A 21,438-nucleotide genomic window follows, 5' to 3' on the forward strand; every position below is an offset into this window, starting at 1 on the left:
GCTAGTATTCGCATAGTTATGTGTTTAGTGTTGTTATGTTCTGCAATTTTCACATAATTAACGGAAAAGTGTATATGTGTGTTTGTATGTACGCCTGTCCATAAATGTGGTAATTTTGTTTTGCGAATTCCTTCGGAAAATGATTTTGAAAAGAAGACGCTATCTACTTTAATGTTGTGATGTCTCAGCTGTTTGTTATTGTTGTTGCCGTCAGTTGAAAATAATGGATTGTAATGCAGAAAATCATTTAAATGAAACATCGAGTATTTGCTTGTGTCATTTAAATCATAATATTGTGTGTGTGCGTGTGTTCTAATGTGCATCTAGCTAATTGCATTAATTTTTATCTGAACTTGACTGTGCACATGTGTGTGTGTGGCTTAAGGACGCTCTAGTCATGCACTATTTAATGTCGCATAATATACCGCATTTACTGTGAAGGTCGTCAAACTGTCGTCAGTTGTAAAAATATTTGAGAATATTATGTCAGCACTTAATAAACTGTAATAAACAATAGTTGCGGTATTCATGAAAACTTTTGGGTTTTGAATGCTGATATAAGAGAAAATTAAAAATTTGTAATAGAAGTTACAAGAATAATAATAATAATAATAATAATAATAATAATAATAATAATAATAATAATAATAATAATAATAATAATAATAATAATAATAATAATAATAATAATAATAATAATAATAATAATAATAATAATAATAATAATAATAATAAAAATATAAATAATAATAATAATAATAATAATAATAATAATAATAATAACACTGTGATAGAAAAACATAAAGCCTCTACAAACAAATTACAGAAATTGTTAACCCAGATCATTTTATGGACACTTCTAGTGGGTACACTTGTACAAATATACAAACTTGATGAAATTCGATTTTTGTTGCTATATCTAGTAACATATTTACTAAATCAATCAATTCATAAAGTAATTGTTTTGCACTTTTTTGGTCGTGAAGTTAAGTTTCGGTGTTACTTTTCCATAAAGGGCACGCTAGTTTTCGCCATACTTTATTACAAGAGGTTTCAGCAAAATGTAGTATTATTATTATGTTTAAAAATGAGTAATACTTGAATAACAACAACAAAATTCAACAAAAATAATAAATTGTTTCAAAAAACTTGTTTAGCTTCGCTTTTGCCAAGTACCAAAACTCGTTTATTGAGTCAAAAACATTTTTATGCGACAAAATCTTAAAAAATAACGAAATTGTACCATAATATCACTTAGCAGAGGACTATGATCAAAATGCACTTCAGTAATTCATTTCTTGATTGAATATATCACACAATTGTATCCGATTTTATTACAATATTTCCATTGGTTTAGTCAAATTGTAAAAAAAAGGAGGACTGATTTGCCTACGATATGGTTACTTGATGCATTTTTCATTACTTCGTAATAAATCTGTCATTTTTTATTAGATAAACATTTTAAGGCTGTTAAAAAAATTAATTAATTAAATAATCCTTAAAACTACCAAGCGCAAAAAATAGTAAGACTTTGTCCATTATTTTGTATATAATTATGCCTTAATTTATTCTTCAAAATCTATGTCGTCTCCCTCTAAGTAATCCCCACTGGCACTTGTGTCAAAAAAAAAAAAAAAACTGTGAACATAACCTTGATTTTCGAACTGCTTTGACGTGGTGTTTTCGGATTCGGGTCTTCTGTGTACGATATGCGGCCGATTGATCGTCTGTTTCCGGGTCGTAAGCATAGATCCATGACTCGCCGCCAGTAATAATTCGTTGCTTGAGATTCCGCTTGCCTCAATGTACTTTCAACGTAAGGCTTTTTACGCGAAATTTATTAAAAAGTCTTACTATTTTTTGCCCACCGTCGTATTTATTAAAATGTGCACAGGAAAATTTTCTATCCTTAAGATGAACCAACCACAGTATATTTATTGGATAATACAAAATTTGTGGCTGCTTATGTGGTACGACTGTATTGGTATACCAAAAAATTATGCTTGGCTTAATCTTTATCGGCATTCAAATTCTAGAAGAACGCTTAAATATGGCAGGAATTAGGTTTCCTATTATGCTGCAGTGCGTATACGTAACGTATTAATATTTAATAACTGCTGTACGAATTTCTGTAGAGTCAAAGTTTTTTACGCGATAATGATGCTTAAAGGCGCTTAAATACGCTTATATTCGTTGTAGAGCAAGCTTGAGGCGTGTTAATTACAATGAGACAGCTGTAATGATCTAGTCACACATCTATCTATCAATCAGGGGGAAAAGTATTGTAAACTTAGTAAAACGACTTATTAAAAGAAAAAACGAAGAAAAAATCAAAAGTCAAAATTAAGCAATCGAATATATTTTTATGGTGTTTTGAAGGTTTTAGTTGGGATTAGTATTGTATTCCGATTTAGATTACGAGTGTTTTTTTATACTAAAATCTCATATCATTGTTTTCTAGAGCAAAAAAGAAATTTATCGGCAGGCAATGCTGGAAAGCAATAAGAGATTTCAAGTTTTTGGCTACCGTTATTCTATTAATAGCTAATTTAGACAGCTAACTAGTGAGGTTTCAAATTCAAGTAACCGTTGGGTGAGCTATGCCTGCAGCAATTTAGACTATAATATTGCTCCTTACTGGATATTTATATGCTGATTACTTAAGCGGGTTTAATTAAGGGCAAAATAGAGCCTAGGCCGCAGTGAAATACCTCAGTATTAAATATCTATCAAATAAGCCGGGTTTTCAACTTAAAATTAAAGTTAAGAAAAACAAAATTTCTAGAACTTTTTGATATTTTAGTTAAAGAATAAAATATTTGTATTATTAGTAGATTACATTTTTATACAATTTGTTGCCTCATATCAAAAGGTCGCTTCAACGAATTCTATAAGGACTCTGTTGTATGATTACAAACCAATCTTATGCATGGGTTGCTTGAATTTGCACAATAAGTTGAGTTTTTAAAGCTTCTTATTAGTAATATATCGTTATGTGTGATCTTAGAAAATGTTAAAAAAAACCTTACGGTTTTAGATCTTAGCGTAGAGGTCGGCTATTGGCTACAGTACTGACAGATGTCATAATTTATAACCTTTGGAAGAAAATAAGGGTTTTGGCGCAAGCCGTGTAATGCAGTCGCTCTGTTTTAAAGGGTGTTGGTTGTTAAAGAAATTATGAGTCGGAAAGTTATAATAACTGTGTTTTTATAATTTGTGTCGTGTTTTGAAAATTTTCCGAAATTTTTATAATTTGTGACTTGTTTGAAATTTTTCGCCAGACTGTCTCACTTTCTGTTACAAAATCAGTGGTAGATCATTTCATGTCGCACAACGTCAAATAATATCAACATTTGCTATAATATAATATGTAAAATTTTTATATTGTTATCTGAAAATAAATGAAAAAGCCATTATTCCCAATCAGACACCACATTAACAGTTAATTTTATATATTAAGAAATATATTTTTATGTTCTTAGCAAACAAGACATTTGCAATTATTGCTGGAAGTTAGCACATTCATAAAGTAAACAATTGTTTTACTACATTTATATAAAATTACAACAATCACAAGTAGCGCGAAAAAGCAGCTGGCACTGAAGGCATCTATTTTAAATTTTCACACATATACACACACACATAAACAGTTGTACGCCAGCATATATAAATATATTACTTAACATGCAGACGTTTATTTTTATAAGTACACAAATTGGGGTTTTCCTGTGCATCACAAAGCCGCCTTCAAAAATATTATTTACGGCATTTATGGCCATCATACAAGTTAATATACTCGCTGATTCGTACATTTCTCATAACGAATTAGCAAGTGAAAATTATTTTTGCTTAATTTGTAACTAAATTAATTGTAATGTCATTAATTTTTCACACTTTCAGGGCAATCGGACATCAAACGTTTGCGTAGAGAGAATGAGCAGCTGCGCCGCGAGATTTGGACGCTACGCGATGAGTGTGATCGCTTGAACAAGCGCTTCAAGGCGAAGCTTTTGGATCACGACCATGCTTGCAATGCGCGGCACAGCGTTTGTAGTGGCGGCGGGCGCGGTAGTGGGCACATTTGTGACAGTAACTGCAACAGTGATGTGAGTCACAAAAAATAAATCAAAAATATTGATATTATATACACATGCTCTGCTTTCGTTTCACTCTTTCCACAGGATTCAGATTCCTGTGATACCTGCAAAGGCAACGATGACCAATGTAGTGATGAGTGCTGCACGGGCGGCAGCTGTCCCCAGCTGGCGACCAAGCAACCGGTTATTGAGTTTGCGCCTGATACGCCCACCACAACGACAGCAACGCGCCCAGATATGGCCAATTTTGTGGTTAAATCTGCGGGTGCTAATTCGGAAAGTGTGCCAAATTTACATCAAGCATTCGATCATTTGTCCGTGGTGTCGGAGGAAACGATGAGTAATGCCGACCAGCATACGCATGTGCCGCACAATGAGCTGCTGCACATATACACGTCCGACGGCGGTGGCTCGCAGATGACATTACCCAGCTTAGTTGGGCCGTTGACGCCGTTGACGCCCATCGAACAGGTGGCCAATCAGCTGAACGACCTGCAGGCGGTTGTGCCGCCCCTATCTTATTTCGAGAATGTGTTGCAAGATCATATGGGCTCTAATATAGGTGCGTGAATATTGAAACTGTCTCACAACAGCGGTACACTAATATCATTGCGGTTAAAATTTTTTGCAGGTAATACGCCCAATACGAGCTCGCCCACGTCGAAACTAATGCGTCACACCAATGGCTGGGACTACAAGTTGCAATCGCCTTTCGCGCATAGAAAGATTTCAACAGGCGCTTCGCCGCCGGCACTGCAAATTGCCACACCGCTTACGCAGAATTCTACGCAACAACAACAACAACAGAGACTAGCGCCACCTCAACTGCTAACCACATTTGTGCCAACCATAGTGGCGCCACCGGCGAGTAATGAGTCGACGGCAAACCCCGCAAGTCTCACCGTGTCAGCGCCGAGCGCGCAACAATCGAATTCGACTGTTATAGAGACAGTTGCAATTACAACGACGCCATCAAATGCATTGCCAACGCTTAATAGCCCAAGACACTTCTTTGCACCACTAAAGCCACGGCTGAAAATCAATACAACTTTAGCTAATAAAGCACTGACAGGTGATGCCAATGTGCCTGCGGAGTCCACACCAATATCAACGCCAACCACGTTAGCTGCGGATGCCGAAAGCAGCGGCTGTCATAATTGTGAGCCGCCTGACCTTTATGTACACAACGGCTTGGCCTCACCCTATCAGCATCAGGTGTTGACGGCGGCGGGCGCCGACAACGCTGTGCCACCGCCAATACCACAGCGTGGTAGCTCCTCCCAAGTAAGTCCACAACATCGCGCACGCGTGCAACGCCAACAACAACAGCTGTTGGCGCCGCAGCAGCAATATTTGCAGCCACATCAACACACGCATCAGCATCAGCAGCAGCACCAGCGGCTGCCACAACAGCAATATGCAGAACTGCAGTCACCACCTGCACTGCCGCAGTCATCGTTGATCACCATCACAGTGACCGTGGACGATGCTGATGAGGTTGCCGCCGGTGTTGATGCTGCTGCCGCCTGCGGTGAGGATGCGGTTATTGCCGCCGATATCCCGCTTAACACGCACGCTTCGACGGCGGCATTAATTAACACGCCACAAAGGCTGCAGGCGCCGCTTCAGGCTATGCCCAAATTGTCGGCGCTGCAATCGCTCGCCGCATTGCCGACTGTTTTCGTAGCACAGCCAAATGCTGTAATAACAAAATTAAGCGAACCCATTTATGCTACCGCACAAAAACGCTGTAAAAATCTTTTAATTGCACCGGCCGTGACCAAGCCGCTAATGGCGGCCGCCATTAACACCAATAAACGCCTAACACCAACAACATCGAATCGTAGCAGTGCGACTGCAACGCCAGTACACTCGCCGTTACCGCAGTCGACACCAACATCGATGTCAAAAGCAATTCTGGTGGATAGTCAAAGCCAGGTGACCATTAGACCAAACCCCTGTCAAATGGCTTTGGGTGTTGGTTGTTGTATGTAGTTAGTAGCGCAGTATATTCGAGTAGTGTTGCTATTACATGTTAGTGTGTCTCTCTTGTTATGCTTTCTTGCAGTTATTAACCCCAACTTTTATTTAATTGTTATAGTTATAGAACAAGTTCAGGACAATAAATAAGGCAGTACTAAGTTCGGATGCACCCGAATATTTTATACTCTTGCAACTTGCCAGCATCAAAGTACGAAAATACCTTCAGCTGTTGGTAAAACTTTATTTTAAAAATGTAGAGAAAGGATTCAACAGTCACTTTTCGAAGAAATCATGTATTTAATCTCTCTCTTCCTGTCTTATTAACTTATATTATAGCTCATAGGCTAAACTAGTTCTATTCTATGTCTAAATTTTACTTTCTGCTGGCAAAAACTATATTAAAATCACGTTCAAATAAGACATACATATGTAACATGAGTGAAGTCAGTTCGATGTTTGAAAATCCTGATATTGTTTATATGGGGTCCGGAGCAAATTTTCATCCGATTTAATAAAAATAAATTTTCTCAATGTTAATATGAAAACTTTCAAATTTGCCGATATACATATGCATTATAAAATCAGCCGGATGTTCTATTAGGCATATGGGGGCTAAGGGAATTATTTATACGATTCAACCCATTTTCGACAAATGGGCGTATTAAAATCACCAAGGGATTCTTTTCGAATTTCTGGAATATTGGTAGTCGAAAAAGTTGTTCGTATTTTGTTAATAATAAAAAATGCAGTCATACCACTAAAAAACTGGGAGAACTTGGCTGAGAAGTTTTGTTGAATCCGCCATATAGCCCTGACCTTGCATCATCGGACTACCATTTATTTTGGTCAATACAGAACTCCCTTTATAGAGTACAGTTGGTTTCATGAGAAGCATGTTAAAATTACTTGTCGCAGTTTTTCGCTGAGAAACCAGAAAGGTTTTATAGAAAAAAGTGGTCAACCAAATTGCTTTAAAGCAATTAGAGAGTGGTGCCATGCTCACTTTTTTCAAATTTTTTTCCCAAAGGTGCCTCTGGTTAATGTGATCTCCTGTAATAAATTAGAAGTTTATATCTTAACTTAGTGCTTAGTTATGGTTTCGTATAGGATTTTGATTAATTTGACCAGTAGGTGAACAAAACTATTATACGCTATAGCAGCATGGTGCAAGAGTAAAAAATAATAATTTTATTTTGTTCGAAAACTATAGACATCTCATCGTTTATTTATATCTATAACCTCAAAAACTCCAAGATTTGGTTATATGCCTTATGCTGGCATACTTGCAACTCTACAGAATATTTGATACGTTTCCTTCTTTTTAATATACATATATGTATTGATCTAATCCGACAAAGTGGTCCGATAGCTATCAATTTCATACCGCAAAACTTTTAAGCCATTGAACGGCAATCGATATACTTAAAACACTCGTCAGCCGTCATTGTACATAGAAGATTTATTACCTTTTCCTTTACTCTATTAAGGCAACATTTCCTTCGATCTAATCCATCTTGAGCCGACTGTGCTTTCTGAGCCAAAAAGTGTTGGGCTGATCAGCTTTCAAAATCTCTTGAGATTGTGAGAGCGATCGAAGTCCAATTAAATGAGGGAGATGATAAATGAGGTTAGATCTTCTCATTACTGTATTGAAAGGTTCTTTAGGGTAGCTTGGTTCAGACCCTTGAACAAAAATAAAGGATATTGAAATGATTCGGAATAATACTCGTGAATCTAGTAGCCGCAATATTTTCTTTTGACCTAAAGCATTCACCTGTGATTTGGAATGAACTTTTCGAACGCTTGGACATTCTAAAAATTATAATATTTTGTGCAGATTCTATAATATTATTTTTGATAAGTTGCAATTCAGGTTCACAACTGTAAACAGAAGATACAATACTTGTGGAAGATTTCCCTAATTCATTGGAGCACATTTTAATATCCTTCGAAATCTGGCAACTATACTCTAACCATACTATTACCGAATAAAATGCTAAATTAATGTTCCATGATTTTGCCAAATATTCATTTGTGGTGCCCTTTGCCTTGCATTTGCACGTAGCCTAGAAAGCACATATCTAACCCATTCACGAACTAATATCTCCACACACATTTATAAAGATTCGATTCCCTCATAACCTGCTTATGATACAGAAATTATGACTAAACTAATTTAATAATAAAACTAACTGTACTGTACACTAGACGGAGTCCGTGAACCTGGAAACCATACTCAATGATATCCAAGCCATATCTGAGGATATCTTAGCTATTCAACTGGACAAACACAGGGAGAACGACAACGCCATCAATAAACCGCTGGAGCAGGAAGACAAAAATAAGAAACCTTACCGCTCAGAAATGAATTTAACACTACAATATGACGGCGCGAACCAAGTTGCAGTTGGCGCCAGTACAGCAGCTACCAGCGCCAATACAACAGTGACTGCCACACAAACATTCTACAGCAGCAATGGCAAAGGCAACAACCGCTGCACGCGTTCACTAGAGCGCGAGCATACAGACAGCCCATCGCCGCATATACCCGACGCTATGGTGCCTTTCCCAGATAAGCGCACATATATTGGCTTTGATCAGCTGAATAATGAGGCGTGCCTGGAGCTGCCACCTACGAGTGTGGCAAATATGCAGCGACCACCGTTGCCGCCTGTCGCTGGTGTAGCCAAGCCGGCGCAGCCACCGACGCCGCCAGCGCGTGGATTTCCCTCACCATTAAATATACGCTGCGCAGGTGTAGCGCGTGCCACGCCTGTGGCAATACCACAACCGCCTACAGATGAAACAGCTGGAGCGCAACTTAACAAGCCGATGACGCTCGGCTTTGCGCCCAATAAAAGTCAACTGTATGCCGCGGTGGCGAACGCGGCGGCTAAGCGTGCGCAATATCGCGCTGCAATGACACATTCGTTGGACGCGGAGTTGAATGCGGCAGGTGCAACGGCTTTGAGTGAGACAAGTGCTGCTGAGGTAGCAAACGAGGTAAGTGTGTGCTGTTGTAATTACAAAGTCAGATTTTTCAATAAATTTTACTTGATTTTTCTGATTTAGGCACTCAATACAGAGGCGGCGCGTCGGAAAGCGCGCCGCGTTTCAATCGTGTGCGGTGATTCAAGCACGCCAGACTCTCCAGATCCGGTGATGAATCCACAATTAGTTCGATCTCAAGCACAAATAAATCTAAGCGGTATGCAGGATGGTAGCATAACAAATGTCAATACCAACAACTCCAACGTAGCGAGCGCAGCGGGCCAACCAACCAATGGTAGCTGCACAGATTTGCAGGCCGTGCTGCTCAATCCGGCGCTGCGTAATCTCAAGCAAACCAGCCACAGCACTCCCAACTCACCACATTCCGTGCGGCGCCGTAGCAACAGCAATACGATGAGCCCGAATAACGGCGTTGCTGATCCCACACAACCGCAATCTCTCTCGGCGAACACGTCGCCGAAGCATGCCGCCAACGCGCACCATCGCCACACAAATAGCAGCTGCAGCAATATAGCGGTGGCGCATCAACGTAAATCCAGCCAAGACTCGACACGCACCAATGCCGGTGAGGGCGCCACTGTCGAAGCGGTTACAGGGCGCTCGCGCTGTTCTCGTCGCCACTCTGATGGCACCGTAGCGAGTAATGCGCAGCGTGTCAGCGGCACTTCCGGCCATCACCATCATCATCATCATCATCACCCGCACACATCGTCGTTGCTGAGCAATAATCTGCATCACAGTCACCACTCGCATCAGGATAGCACTTCATATTCGGAGCATGGTTCGAATAGCTCGGCATCATCGCGGGAGTCATCAACTTCGTTCAGCGTGCGCTCGCATCGGCGAAAGATTTCCATCAGTTCGCATACGGGTGGTAAAATACCATGGTGCGGGTGCTGGGGCAACGGTTGCTTGTAGATTATGTTAGTAAATGGTGTGTGCATGCTAGGAAATCGGTTAATGTATAAATACGAATGACGAACTGGCTGTAGTAAATAATTTTAGTTAATAAAGTATAAATAATTAATTCTACTATATATTAGTGTTAGTGTAATCGCTTTACTTTTATTGTAAACTAGTAAATTAACTGTACCATATTACGCTTTCGGTTAGTCAAAAGGCCCTTTGATTGTATGTAGCTTACAAATATTAAACAAAAAATTAAATATACATATATATATGAAATATAACAATAATTATCAATTAAATTTACGGAAATATCTTTGGTTTAAATTTATATTTTTAAATGGTTTAGATCTACAAGGCAAGCAAACTGGCACTCCATCTGCCTTGGTACCATTTTTCCATAGCAGAAATCGCTTGGTGGAACCGTTCGCCAAGTTCGTCACTTACGGCCTCTACATTTTCGGGGGAAAAATCCACATGGGAGTCCAGAAAGTGAATTATTTTGTAGGCAGTAAGTAGTTCAGTCACAAGATCTTTGTAACTGTCATCTTTAACAAGAAAATTTTTAACAACACTTTTAAAGGTACTCCAGGTTCGTATTACAGTTTCATTGAGCAAATGTTCTATCTTTAATTTGTTCTCCTACTTGCGAACCCACAAATATGCCCTCCTTAATTTTTCACTGACCCTTGGAAATATTTGTTTCAGATACAAGAACTCTTCAATTTCTGTTCATTGCCTTAACAAAATTCTTCAGTACACCCAATTTAATATGCAAAAGTGTTAATAATACCTTTTTGGGATCAACTACAAGTGCACTGGTAAGGTTTTTTTGTCCCGGAGTGAGTCCTTGACGTACTGGCCACTGCCTCTGTACATAATGACAGTCTCTTGCACGGCTGTTCCATTCGCAAAGAAAGCAACAATATTTCATATATCGTAGTTGCATTTAAAGAAGAAGGGCTATTACTTCTGTTACCGTTATGAACCAATACCCCTCTGTTTGTCTGTAAGAAACTGACCTTAAACATTCGGTATAACTCTATATTTCTGTCACTACTTGTGCGTTATCTGAACAAAAGGTAAACTTCTTAACAGTATACTAGATTCCACTATGATCACAACTAACTTACCAGCTGAGCCGCTCACTGTCTCTGCTACCAGAATTTGCACTCAGTTGAGTTTCCCATAAATAGATGCAATTATGTTGTTGAAACTATAGCAATGCTGCCACTTACAATCGCCATAGAAATTCAACTGAAACAGCGATCGGAATATTTGTGAGTGAAATTTCTATGAAACTCGGATTAGAATAGTCGCCGCGGCAATTAATGTGTAACAGCAGCGTCAATATTGGAGATGGATATTCGTGAGAAACTTCGACAGTTACATACAACATTATATCCAATAAAAGTACACTGCGTACACGTAACATTTTTTGTAGTTGTAAAAGTAACATTTTATACTAGCGTATTTTAGAGGAAGCTTTACTGAAAATTTAAACTAATAAAGCCATATTTAAATGCTTATATAAGCGTAGCATTTTATTCAAAAAAATTGAAATCATTTTTTTATATTCCTTCACTATTAGGGCGAATACTTTTACCCTCCAATGAATACGAGTAATGAAAGCGAATGCATTCGACGAGATTTTTCAACGAATTGTGTATTGTGTATTGTGTATAATTATCTAAACATACACGCCACCATGTGCATCAACACATTTACATATATCAGCGGTTATATTTGCCCTTACGCTATACATATGACTTCTGAAATAAAATACAATTGCATGTTTATTCTAAAATATTTAATGTTTATTGCATTTGTCGACCACATTGAAATTTACGCACGCAAACGCACAACATATTTAACTATATTTATTTGCTTATGTTTGTAATGCCTATGAGTGCTAGCTTCTGCTATGCATTGAGCGTTTATTTTGCAAGTTTATTTTTAATTACTGTTGCAATAATCATTACTTATGAACTTGTTTATTTATTGTTATTGCTATTTATTCTGTAAGCAAGCCATTGATTTCCATTTCATTTATATAAGTATTTGAACATGCTAGTGCGCACTTTCGTAATTAAATACATTTTATAGGACAAGTTTATAGCTTATATAGAAATTATATTTATATATGTCATATGTGTATATATATTCCGTGTGTGCTCTTAAATATTGTTAGTAGCTTCTCAAGTTGAAATAAGCTTTAAATTTGTATACGATTTTAATGCTTGAAGTGATTGAGATCTGTTGAGCTGGCCTAAATTTATGGAAATTTTGAGGCCAAGACCAGATTTACTAAAAGTAAAATTTACAAAATACTCGTTTTCAGTGCTATATTGCATAGAAGTCATAGTTACGCCAAAATATTCAGCATACGTGCTCCATTGCGTATGCGTAACATCAATAGTAGGTATAGGTATCAACGTTTAGTAATACTTTAAGGTGTAAAACGTCATTCACACATATCAAACACGCATATAAACTGATTTCCAACATAAAGTTTTCATTTGTTGATCCTGAGTATTACGTCATTTTAATTTGTTGGCAAATGTCAAAGGTTGAGAGTCTGATTTCAGATATGTGACAAAGCGGTTTTCAATTGTTTAACAAACTATCATAAAAGCGTTTAAATATCTTTGCCATTTTATATTATTTGACCAGCACATTAGATCAGCTGACCTAAAACTAAACTCCAAAATAGCAAAGTCTCACGAACTGAGGCTTAGACAGCACGTTAAGAAGGAAGCCTCCAGACTCAGCGAAACTTCTAGAAGAGAAATACGGTTGAAACGCCAAGAAGCTGTCCGACCTAGTAAGACAACAGTAGCAGCAAATGTATTTCTTAAAATTTAGCTTTTAAGTATCTCTCCTAATTAATTAAATGAGAATTGTTGTTAGTATTTTATTTTTTTGTACTAGCTACAATGTAAAATAATAATAATAATAAAAAAATATGTGACCAGTGACCTGTATCGATTTTCAATAAGTAAAAATTTTACTTTGAAAAATAAAGCAAGAAAATATGTGTTAATTGAAAATATATATTTATTTCATGAAAATCAATATATGCTGAATATACATATGTGCATTAGATGTTAACAAACACAAACACTGTTGTGCAAAAAGAATGTGTAAGAGAAGCGTTATTTAATTTAATTGAATGCTTTCAATTCATTCCCATGCCAACCCGCACGCTTCGTGTGATAAATTGAGATAATGAAATAATTCGAAAATGCAGTCTCCATTATTTATATGCAACTGTGACTGAAGTATAATTTTTAATATATATTTTTATTTTGTGTCTTTTGAAATTGAGAAATTATTGAGTTAACTTGTCTATTTTGGCATCTTCTGCACTCAAAGCGACACATTGGGACTGGGAAACATATTGTTTTGTTATTTTTAATTTAATAAGTGTTTATTATTCCATTTATTAAATTCGATTACCGAATACCTCCTTTTAAGTATTTTTATGGCAACTAAAATATTTTGCTGGTTAATAACATTGCTGTAGTGATTTATACATATGTTATCTGGTACAGTAACTCCACTGCGTATACGTAACCCAACTGGGGAAAAAATAATCGACATTCCGACACCTAAACAACCACTTTAATGCCAAGAGATAGAGAAAAGATGTGAGATGAGAGAAAGAAGCGAAAAGAGTTTCGACGCAGCTTTTATCTTAGAGAGAGGGGCAAATGGTGTTAATCAATGATAGTGTTGCGCTTTAAAATGGAACATTTAAAACATTATTGCGATATGTATTTAGTATTCTTAAGACTTCAATGATAGGGTCACTAAAATAGGAAAAACAAGGAGTATTATCTAAGGCACTCTATTTTGTCGGCTGGTTTTTCTAAGAAAGCGTGAGGATGTTCAGCTCTGTTGTGATGAAATTAAATGGGTCAGACTTCACTTATAGTCAAGGCTTCACTTGTTACTAAGAACTGACGGCTTAAAATGAAATGCAATTTTTTAAGATTGAAGACACAAATAGTTAAATAAGAAGAAAGTAAGCTCAAAAACAATAGCAATAACAAAATTAAAAGAAAATTCCTGCTTGCTATAATTTATTTCACGCATTTTAATGTAATAACATACGTACATACATACGTACAGTGTATTACATAACTAATCTAGCGACTTTATTTAATGGTCCAATAATATAGTTGGAAGCTCTGTTGGCAATAAATCTAAAATGTGACAGTGAAAGCTGCAAAGGAAGTACTCGCAAGGAAATCAGTTGTCGGCTAAAAGACACATCCTGCATGGTGGCGTCTGCTACAGTCCATTTGCTAAGAAAACTAACCGCAATTGCCGCAAACAAAAAGTGTTTGCACAAAATATGGGCAAACGCGCACCCACACGCCCACACGCTTGTATGTGTGTAATTTTCTAAAAGCGCGCACCAAACACTAGGGTGATCTCCAAATAAAATACTTATTTATAGTCAACGTTTTATTTTAGATTAAAAATATATGATAGTTTTGTCTAAAAATAATAAAATTAAGAATTTTAAAAAATTATTTTTCTGCATTTAAGTACCACCCTTATGAACATGTATGTATACGCACATATGTAATAGACTAAGCATGCAATGGCATTATAAGAAGAAATGCGAATATTTTTGTCGCCGCTGTCGTGCTGGCAAATGTAACGGTCCGCAACGAAGTGCGCCATAAGAGCAAGAATGTGGCAGCCATGTGTGTGTGTGTGTGTGTTTGTGGCTGTGGTAAGTGCGCGAGACGGCGCAAGTGCTATTAAGGAAGTGCAGCAGAGAAGACTGTGCAGAATTTCATGTGTCATGCCAGCAATGTAACGGGAAATGCACTTGACATTAACGTACAAACACGGGCATACCCACTAATACATATGTGATGATGTATGTATGTACGCGTGTGCATATAACCACACATGAAATGCCTGCATATGACAACCGTAAGGCCATTATATGCTTGTGAATAGGTGCAACTTTGCTTAGAATGCGCGCTGCGGTTGCCTTGGGGAATGCCATGAAATAATTATGTGGTCGAGCTATTAAATGGAGTTGCAAGCAATTGACGCTTACGTTTAAGATACTAACATTTCTCCTACCGTTATGTGGCAACTTTATTGATTCAGCTATTAATTTTAAATGATTTTTGTATCATATATTGACAATAACGAGTTAGACGTTTTCTTTTGTAGTTGTATCTAACTTTCATTAGCAGCTCAATTGAAAAGTCCCGGTCTAAAATAGTAATGCACATTTTTTTAATAAAATTGTTTTTTTTTTATTCAACACAGTTTCTTTCAAGAGTGATACACTGATTATGGTGACTCTCCAACTTTTCGATGCCATCTTTGTAGCTTAATTTGTCCTATGCTTCAAAATAGGTCTCAGTGTCGGCGATCACCTCTTCATTAGTCGAAAATTTTTTCCCAACGAGCATTCTATTGAGATTTGAGAACGGTAAGTAGTCGCTGGGGACCAGTTTTGTAGAATGCGTTGGATATGGATGCAATTCGAAGTCCAATTCCTTGATTTTTGCCATCACTTTCATTGACTTATTGAACAATGTATGGTCTTGTTGAAACAGCACTTTCTTTTTTTTGGAATGCGGACGTTTTTCACCGAGTTCATCCTTAAAACGATGCATTTTCACTGCATAATAGTCGCTGTTGATGGTCCGTTGACGATTGCTTATTCAACAACCCAACAGTTTGTCCACCGAACAGGAGAGTATTCAGCATAAAGAATCACTTTCTACTTTTGCAGAGTCAAATCGAAGAATATATGGACTATCCAGTTCCGATATCACTTCTCAGTTCATGTCTCCACGTAGCTGGCAAGTTGTAATGAAATCGAGAACAGTAGATATTTTTTTTGTTTTTCTGAAAATTTTTCACAGAAGAAACTGCAATAACAAGGCTCTTCTTAAGTTGTACCGCGTTGAAGTGTGAGAGTTTGGTGCTGAGTTGTAAAATAACTGTCTTTTCGTTTTGAAAGCTGCTAAATATGTAAAAAAATGTCCTTCTATACAATCTTGTCTCTCCTCTTTTCAATAGATAAATTTCGAACAAAAAAATGACACAACACACAAAGCTGATGCCATAATCGATCTTGGATCATCATGATATCATTAAGGAGCTGCTACTTAATATACAGAGTAGCTGAGGGATTCTATAGGTCTAATGAGGTTAAATTTCTAGTAAGTCTCTCGTGATATGGAATTAGAAACTATTTACGCGGACATTCGTCTGATGCTTTTGGTTAAATATATTGATTTAAAAAGTATTACAATAACATTTACTTCGGACTTTTATAATTCTCTTGAATCTATGCCTCTAAGCTTAAACTAACGACCCACTGGATGGTATATTCCAGGCTTTTGCTTTTGCTTTCTCGATATTATTGTATTTAGTCGTGAATTGTTTTATTTACAGGGAATTAAAAAATTCATCTGCGCCAAAAAATGGAATTAACTCGTGAACATTTTCGTGCGATCATTTCTCACAACTTTCGACGTGGATTATCACGACAAGAGTGCATCGATGAACTAAAATCTTTGTATGGCTATGAAGCACCATCCTATAGCACTGTGAAAAACTGGTACAACGAATTCAATCGTGGCCGATGCTCGCTCAAAGACGAATTCCGTGAAGGTCGTCCAAAAACAGCCGTTGTGCCAGAAAACATCGATGCCGTACGTGAACTGATAATGCCGTCACGTACCTTCAGATAGAGGCATGCCTATGCATTTCTCCGATTTCGATATTGCATGAACACCTGGCCGTAAAAAAGGTTTGTTCTCGTTGGATCCCGCACAATTTGACAATCGCTCAAAAAAAGGCTCGTGTGGATTGGTGTAAAGAAATGCTGAAAAAATGCGATCGCGGTGCTTCAAAAGACGTTTATAAGATCGTCACAGGTGACGAATCATGGATCTACGCGTATGAGCCCGAAACAAAACAGCAATCGACCGTGTGGGTCTTCCAAAACGAGCCAAATGCTATGAAAACAAAAAAAAAAACATTTTCGTTAATAAATATGCCTATTTTCATTATTAGGCCAGAAATATATTTATATATTCGTATTACGAAAAAATATTTTCCACTCAAAAAATAAACCTACATTCGAGTTAATTATATAATTGTGAGTTCATTGTGGAAAGGGTGTCATCGCTTACTTTTCATTATCCGCTCCTCCATTCCACACAGTAAATGTCGCTAACAATTTCATTTAATGTGTAATCAACATAAGTACCGCACAATGAAGTATTGGCATAAAAAGCGGCGCTGCCGCGCTCCCACAAATGTCCAGCGTGTGCTCAGCAGTAGCGAAGAACTTACGGCTGACATTTCAGCAGAAGCGTTTGCAATAAAATTTATTGCCACAGCGTTGTATAACCAAACACATGCACACATACTCGTACATTTGTAAGTAACTGTGCATACATCTCCAGTTAACGCTCTCCAGTTGAAGCTGGCTCGCAATCGCTCTAGTGTGAGTACACACGCTTGAAACAAGCCTCTCTCACATATAATGTTTCTGCGAATATCTACAATTGATATTGTTACGGTTGTTGTTTTTGTGCTCATGCACTGTTGGTATGCTGAGTACTTAGCCCACATGCCACTGAGGTTAGCCGTCAGTGCCAGGGTCGTTGCCAGTGTGTGTGTGTGTCCACCTATTGTCTCCACCCTCGCTTCGCGGTTCCGGCTGCGAATTTTTACCTCAACCAACCTATCTTGGTCACTTGCAACACTGCCACAACTCAAGTTGTGGTTACCAAATAGCATTAACTGCGATGACTGCTGTAATCGAGCAGGCGGCGGTCGGCTGCTGCTGATAGCAGCGTTCATCGTATTTATATTAAAGGCTGCCGTTGTTACGCTTGTCATAGTACAATAGTGTAATAGTGCTGATTGTTGTTGCTGTTTGATATAAAGCTCGCCGCAAGAAATTGCTGTTGCGTGCTCTATTTGTGTGTGCAGCGAACAAATATCGCACATCTAATATGATGAGTTGCAGTTAGTTTATTATTGTTTGCTTGTTTGCACGTGTGTGTGTGTGTGTTTGTGATGTTGATTTATGTGTGTAATTGCACAAACATTAGCCATGCTCTCTCCGCAAGGTCACACTTGGAAATTATGCTAAGCAATCTGGACGTTTAATTAATTAATTGCTCTACTTCTCAACTTTGATTGAGTTACTAATTTGTATACTGTCAAGTAATTTACATACATCTGAGCTAGGCACGCCTTGATACATGCATACGCATACACATTTATATGCACGCATCACAATCAGTTCTAAATGTGTTTGTATGTATGTATGTATGTCTGTTTGAGATTTGAATAATTTATTGGCCGCCGAGTAGTAACTTGAGCCCAAGCGCAAGCTCACGCACATGCTAATGAAAGCGCACAGCAGAGCTTGCTTTTGGAAAGCGTGTTGCATGCAGCACCTGATTTTGAGTTGTGACTGCCTTTAATAATTACTCAAGATGAACTTGGTTAACCAAATAACATATTTATGGTATTTGTATGTGTAGACGGAACAACTCGAGAGTATCGTTTGAGCCTTCTAATGCAAGAAAAAGAGTTTATGTGGAGCTATGCATGCTTGTTGAAATTTTTTAAATATGTTTTAAAAGCAATTTCATTAGGCAAAACGAAATATAAAGGAATTTTCTTGAACCATAGGATTTCTTGAAGCTCTTGGTGTCCAAAGCAACAGTTTCATAGTGAAAACGGTAAGTGAAAACGGTAACGGTAAACAGTTTTTTGGGTAAAAATATATATAGTATGTTATCTAATTTTTATACTCTCGCAACAAAGTTGCTAAGGAGAGTATTATAGTTTTGTTCACATAACGGTTGTTTGTAAGTCCTAAAACTAAAAGAGTCAGATATAGGGTTATGTATACCAAAGTGATCAGGGTGACGAGTAGAGTTGAAATCCGGATGTCTGTCTGTCCGTCCGTCCGTCCGTGCAAGCTGTAACTTGAGTAAAAATTGAGATATCATGATGAAACTTGGTAAACGTATTTCTTGGCTCCATAAGAAGGTTAAGTTCGAAGATGGGCAAAATCGGCCCACTGCCACGCCCACAAAATGGCGGAAACCGAAAACCTATAAAGTGTCATAACTAAGCCATAAATAAAGATATTAAAGTGAAATTTGGCACAAAGGATCGCATTAGGGAGGGGCATATTTGGACGTAATTTTTTTGGAAAAGTGGGCGTGGCCCCGCCCCCTACTAAGTTTTTTATACATATCTCGGAAACTACTATAGCTATGTCAACCAAACTCTATAGAGTCGTTTCCTTCAGGCATTTCCATATACAGTTCAAAAATGGAAGAAATCGGATAATAACCACGCCCACCTCCCATACAAAGGTTATGTTGAAAATCACTAAAAGTGCGTTAACCGACTAACAAAAAACGTTAGAAACACTAAATTTTACGAAAGTAATGGTAGAAGGAAGCTGCACCGAGGCTTTTTTAAAAATTGAAAATGGGCGTGGGACTTTTGAATTCCATCTGATGCCTTCTCTGTATAATATATACATTAGGAACCAATGATGATAACGGAATAAAACTTTACACAAATACGGTATTCGAGCTGAGGTATCCCCTGTGGAAAAATTGTCGTGGTCGGACTATAACTTTTCAAGGTCCCTGATATCGAACACGAATAACTTAGTCCCTAACCTAACCTAATTTTTCACCGAAAATATCGGTAAATCTCTCAGAATTTAATTCTAATTAGTTTTACAGCAAAATAAAAAATATGTAAATGACGGATAATAAAATCTCGACTATCACTTTATCATGCGAGAGTATAAAATGTTCAGTGACACCCGAACTTAGCCCTTGTTTACTTGTTTTTTATTAAATTTTCTCATATGTCGTTATAATTGACATACCAATAGCTGGGAGCTCAAAATATACACATATTTGAGAGATATTGAAACCAGAAGCAAGTTAAAATTATGTCTCCTTTTTTGGAATTCAACTAAAATATATTCTCGATTTTCACGTAGTTTTATTAAGATGACTCGTACCATACATTGATCCATATATTTGACACTAAAGTTACGAAAATAATTCTACACACAATATGGGGCTGGGGAAGTACTGACCCAATTTTACCCATTTTGAGCAGCAGTTCGCATTAGCATCAGGATAATATTACCACTACCTTTCATTAAGATATCTTACAAGTTAACCAATATTTTCGAAAAAATTTGAGCTCTTCAAGCACCGGTATCCAGGGACTTCAAATATATTGTATAATCCGACTTTGAAAACTATTAGAGTGGAATTGCTATACAGTGGAATATATCTTTATTGATTTATCTACTTAGAAGCGGTAGAATCTGATGAAACTCGAAATGAGTTAAAATGGGAGATAGGTGCGTTGTGGTTCCCATTCGCTAATTTGAAACTCTAAAATAAAGATGAAAAGGCCATTTTTGTGTTAACATTTCTACCAATATTATCGTTTCAGTTGCCCTAATTGCTTCATTAGACAGTTTTGAGCATAACAATATTAGAATTTCATTTCACTATGTGAGCAGTAAAATGAAAAGACAAAAAAAAAAAAAACAAAGAATAATAATAAAAAGCCATACCAAAAGTTAGTGTGTAATTAAAGTACCCAAAGAGAGCGAGCTTTTTACAAGCTTGTTATCCTGCAGTACAGCGTTGATTTCGCATGCTCTTAAGTTCAAACTTTGAAGATGCAATTTCTCTTTTAAAAAGGGGAAAAAATAAGTGCATTCTCTTTCGTGTACGCGACATTCGTTAGAAAGATATTTCTGCAGTTTAAGTGTTTAATTTATGATTGTGGAAGCATTAACGATGGAGACGCCAGAAAATCAAAATCATACCTTGTATTTGAGTGAGTGCGATTGTTCGAAAAATAATTGTACTATAAAAAAATAGAAAGTTTTGGAAAATAGTGAGATATTTCTCAAAATAGTCCTCTTTTTGCTCCTTGAATTTCACTCAGCGATACCACAGCCCAATTAATTCTTATTACAAGTGCCTTCGAGGTGAAGGCAGAGGTGCCAGCTGGTGCGTTATCGCTGTGGTGTGGTGTGTGCGCTTTTTTGTCAAATGAAACCGTTTTTTCTGCAATTCGAATTCTGCGTGAAATTGATTTGTCACGTGATCTTTCGTGATAGGCTTTTTGCAATACAGGGTTTGTCTGCGAATTAATTGGACTGAGTCGATGTGAAAAAATTTATTGAACCAATCGTTACAATTCTTTAAAAACTTTCAAAATATGTTCTTTTTGCGTCGATGCAGATTTGCCATTGCAATTTCCAAGCATTGAAGCCGTCAGGGAAGGCATTCTCCGGAATAGCATTGAGAGCCGAGGTGCATACTGCTCGAAAGTCTGCTTTTTATCTCGGAATCATACTCAAACATCC

At 37.3% G+C, this 21,438-nt stretch overlaps 1 protein-coding gene across 12 annotated transcripts in view; it reads left to right on the forward strand.

Moving 5' to 3' along the window:
• Nucleotides 1-10,304, forward strand: part of LOC105230215 (uncharacterized) — a 67,978-nt gene extending 57,674 nt beyond the window's left edge. For 10 of the 12 annotated variants that reach the window (XM_049449023.1, XM_049449025.1, XM_049449026.1 and 7 more), the window contains 5 exons: nucleotides 3,901-4,106; nucleotides 4,182-4,659; nucleotides 4,729-6,035; nucleotides 8,289-9,083; nucleotides 9,153-10,304. In XM_049449023.1, the coding sequence (XP_049304980.1) occupies nucleotides 3,901-4,106; nucleotides 4,182-4,659; nucleotides 4,729-6,035; nucleotides 8,289-9,083; nucleotides 9,153-10,010 (3,644 nt within the window). In that variant the 3' untranslated portion in view covers nucleotides 10,011-10,304. The remainder of the gene's footprint in view (nucleotides 1-3,900; nucleotides 4,107-4,181; nucleotides 4,660-4,728; nucleotides 6,036-8,288; nucleotides 9,084-9,152) is intronic. The other 2 variants (XM_049449033.1, XM_049449034.1) reach the window with 1 other exon arrangement.
• Nucleotides 10,305-21,438: the final 11,134 nt, after the last annotated feature.

Source organism: Bactrocera dorsalis, chromosome 2 (genome assembly GCF_023373825.1).
Source record: "Bactrocera dorsalis isolate Fly_Bdor chromosome 2, ASM2337382v1, whole genome shotgun sequence".
In the NCBI taxonomy this organism is placed as follows: domain Eukaryota; kingdom Metazoa; phylum Arthropoda; class Insecta; order Diptera; family Tephritidae; genus Bactrocera; species Bactrocera dorsalis.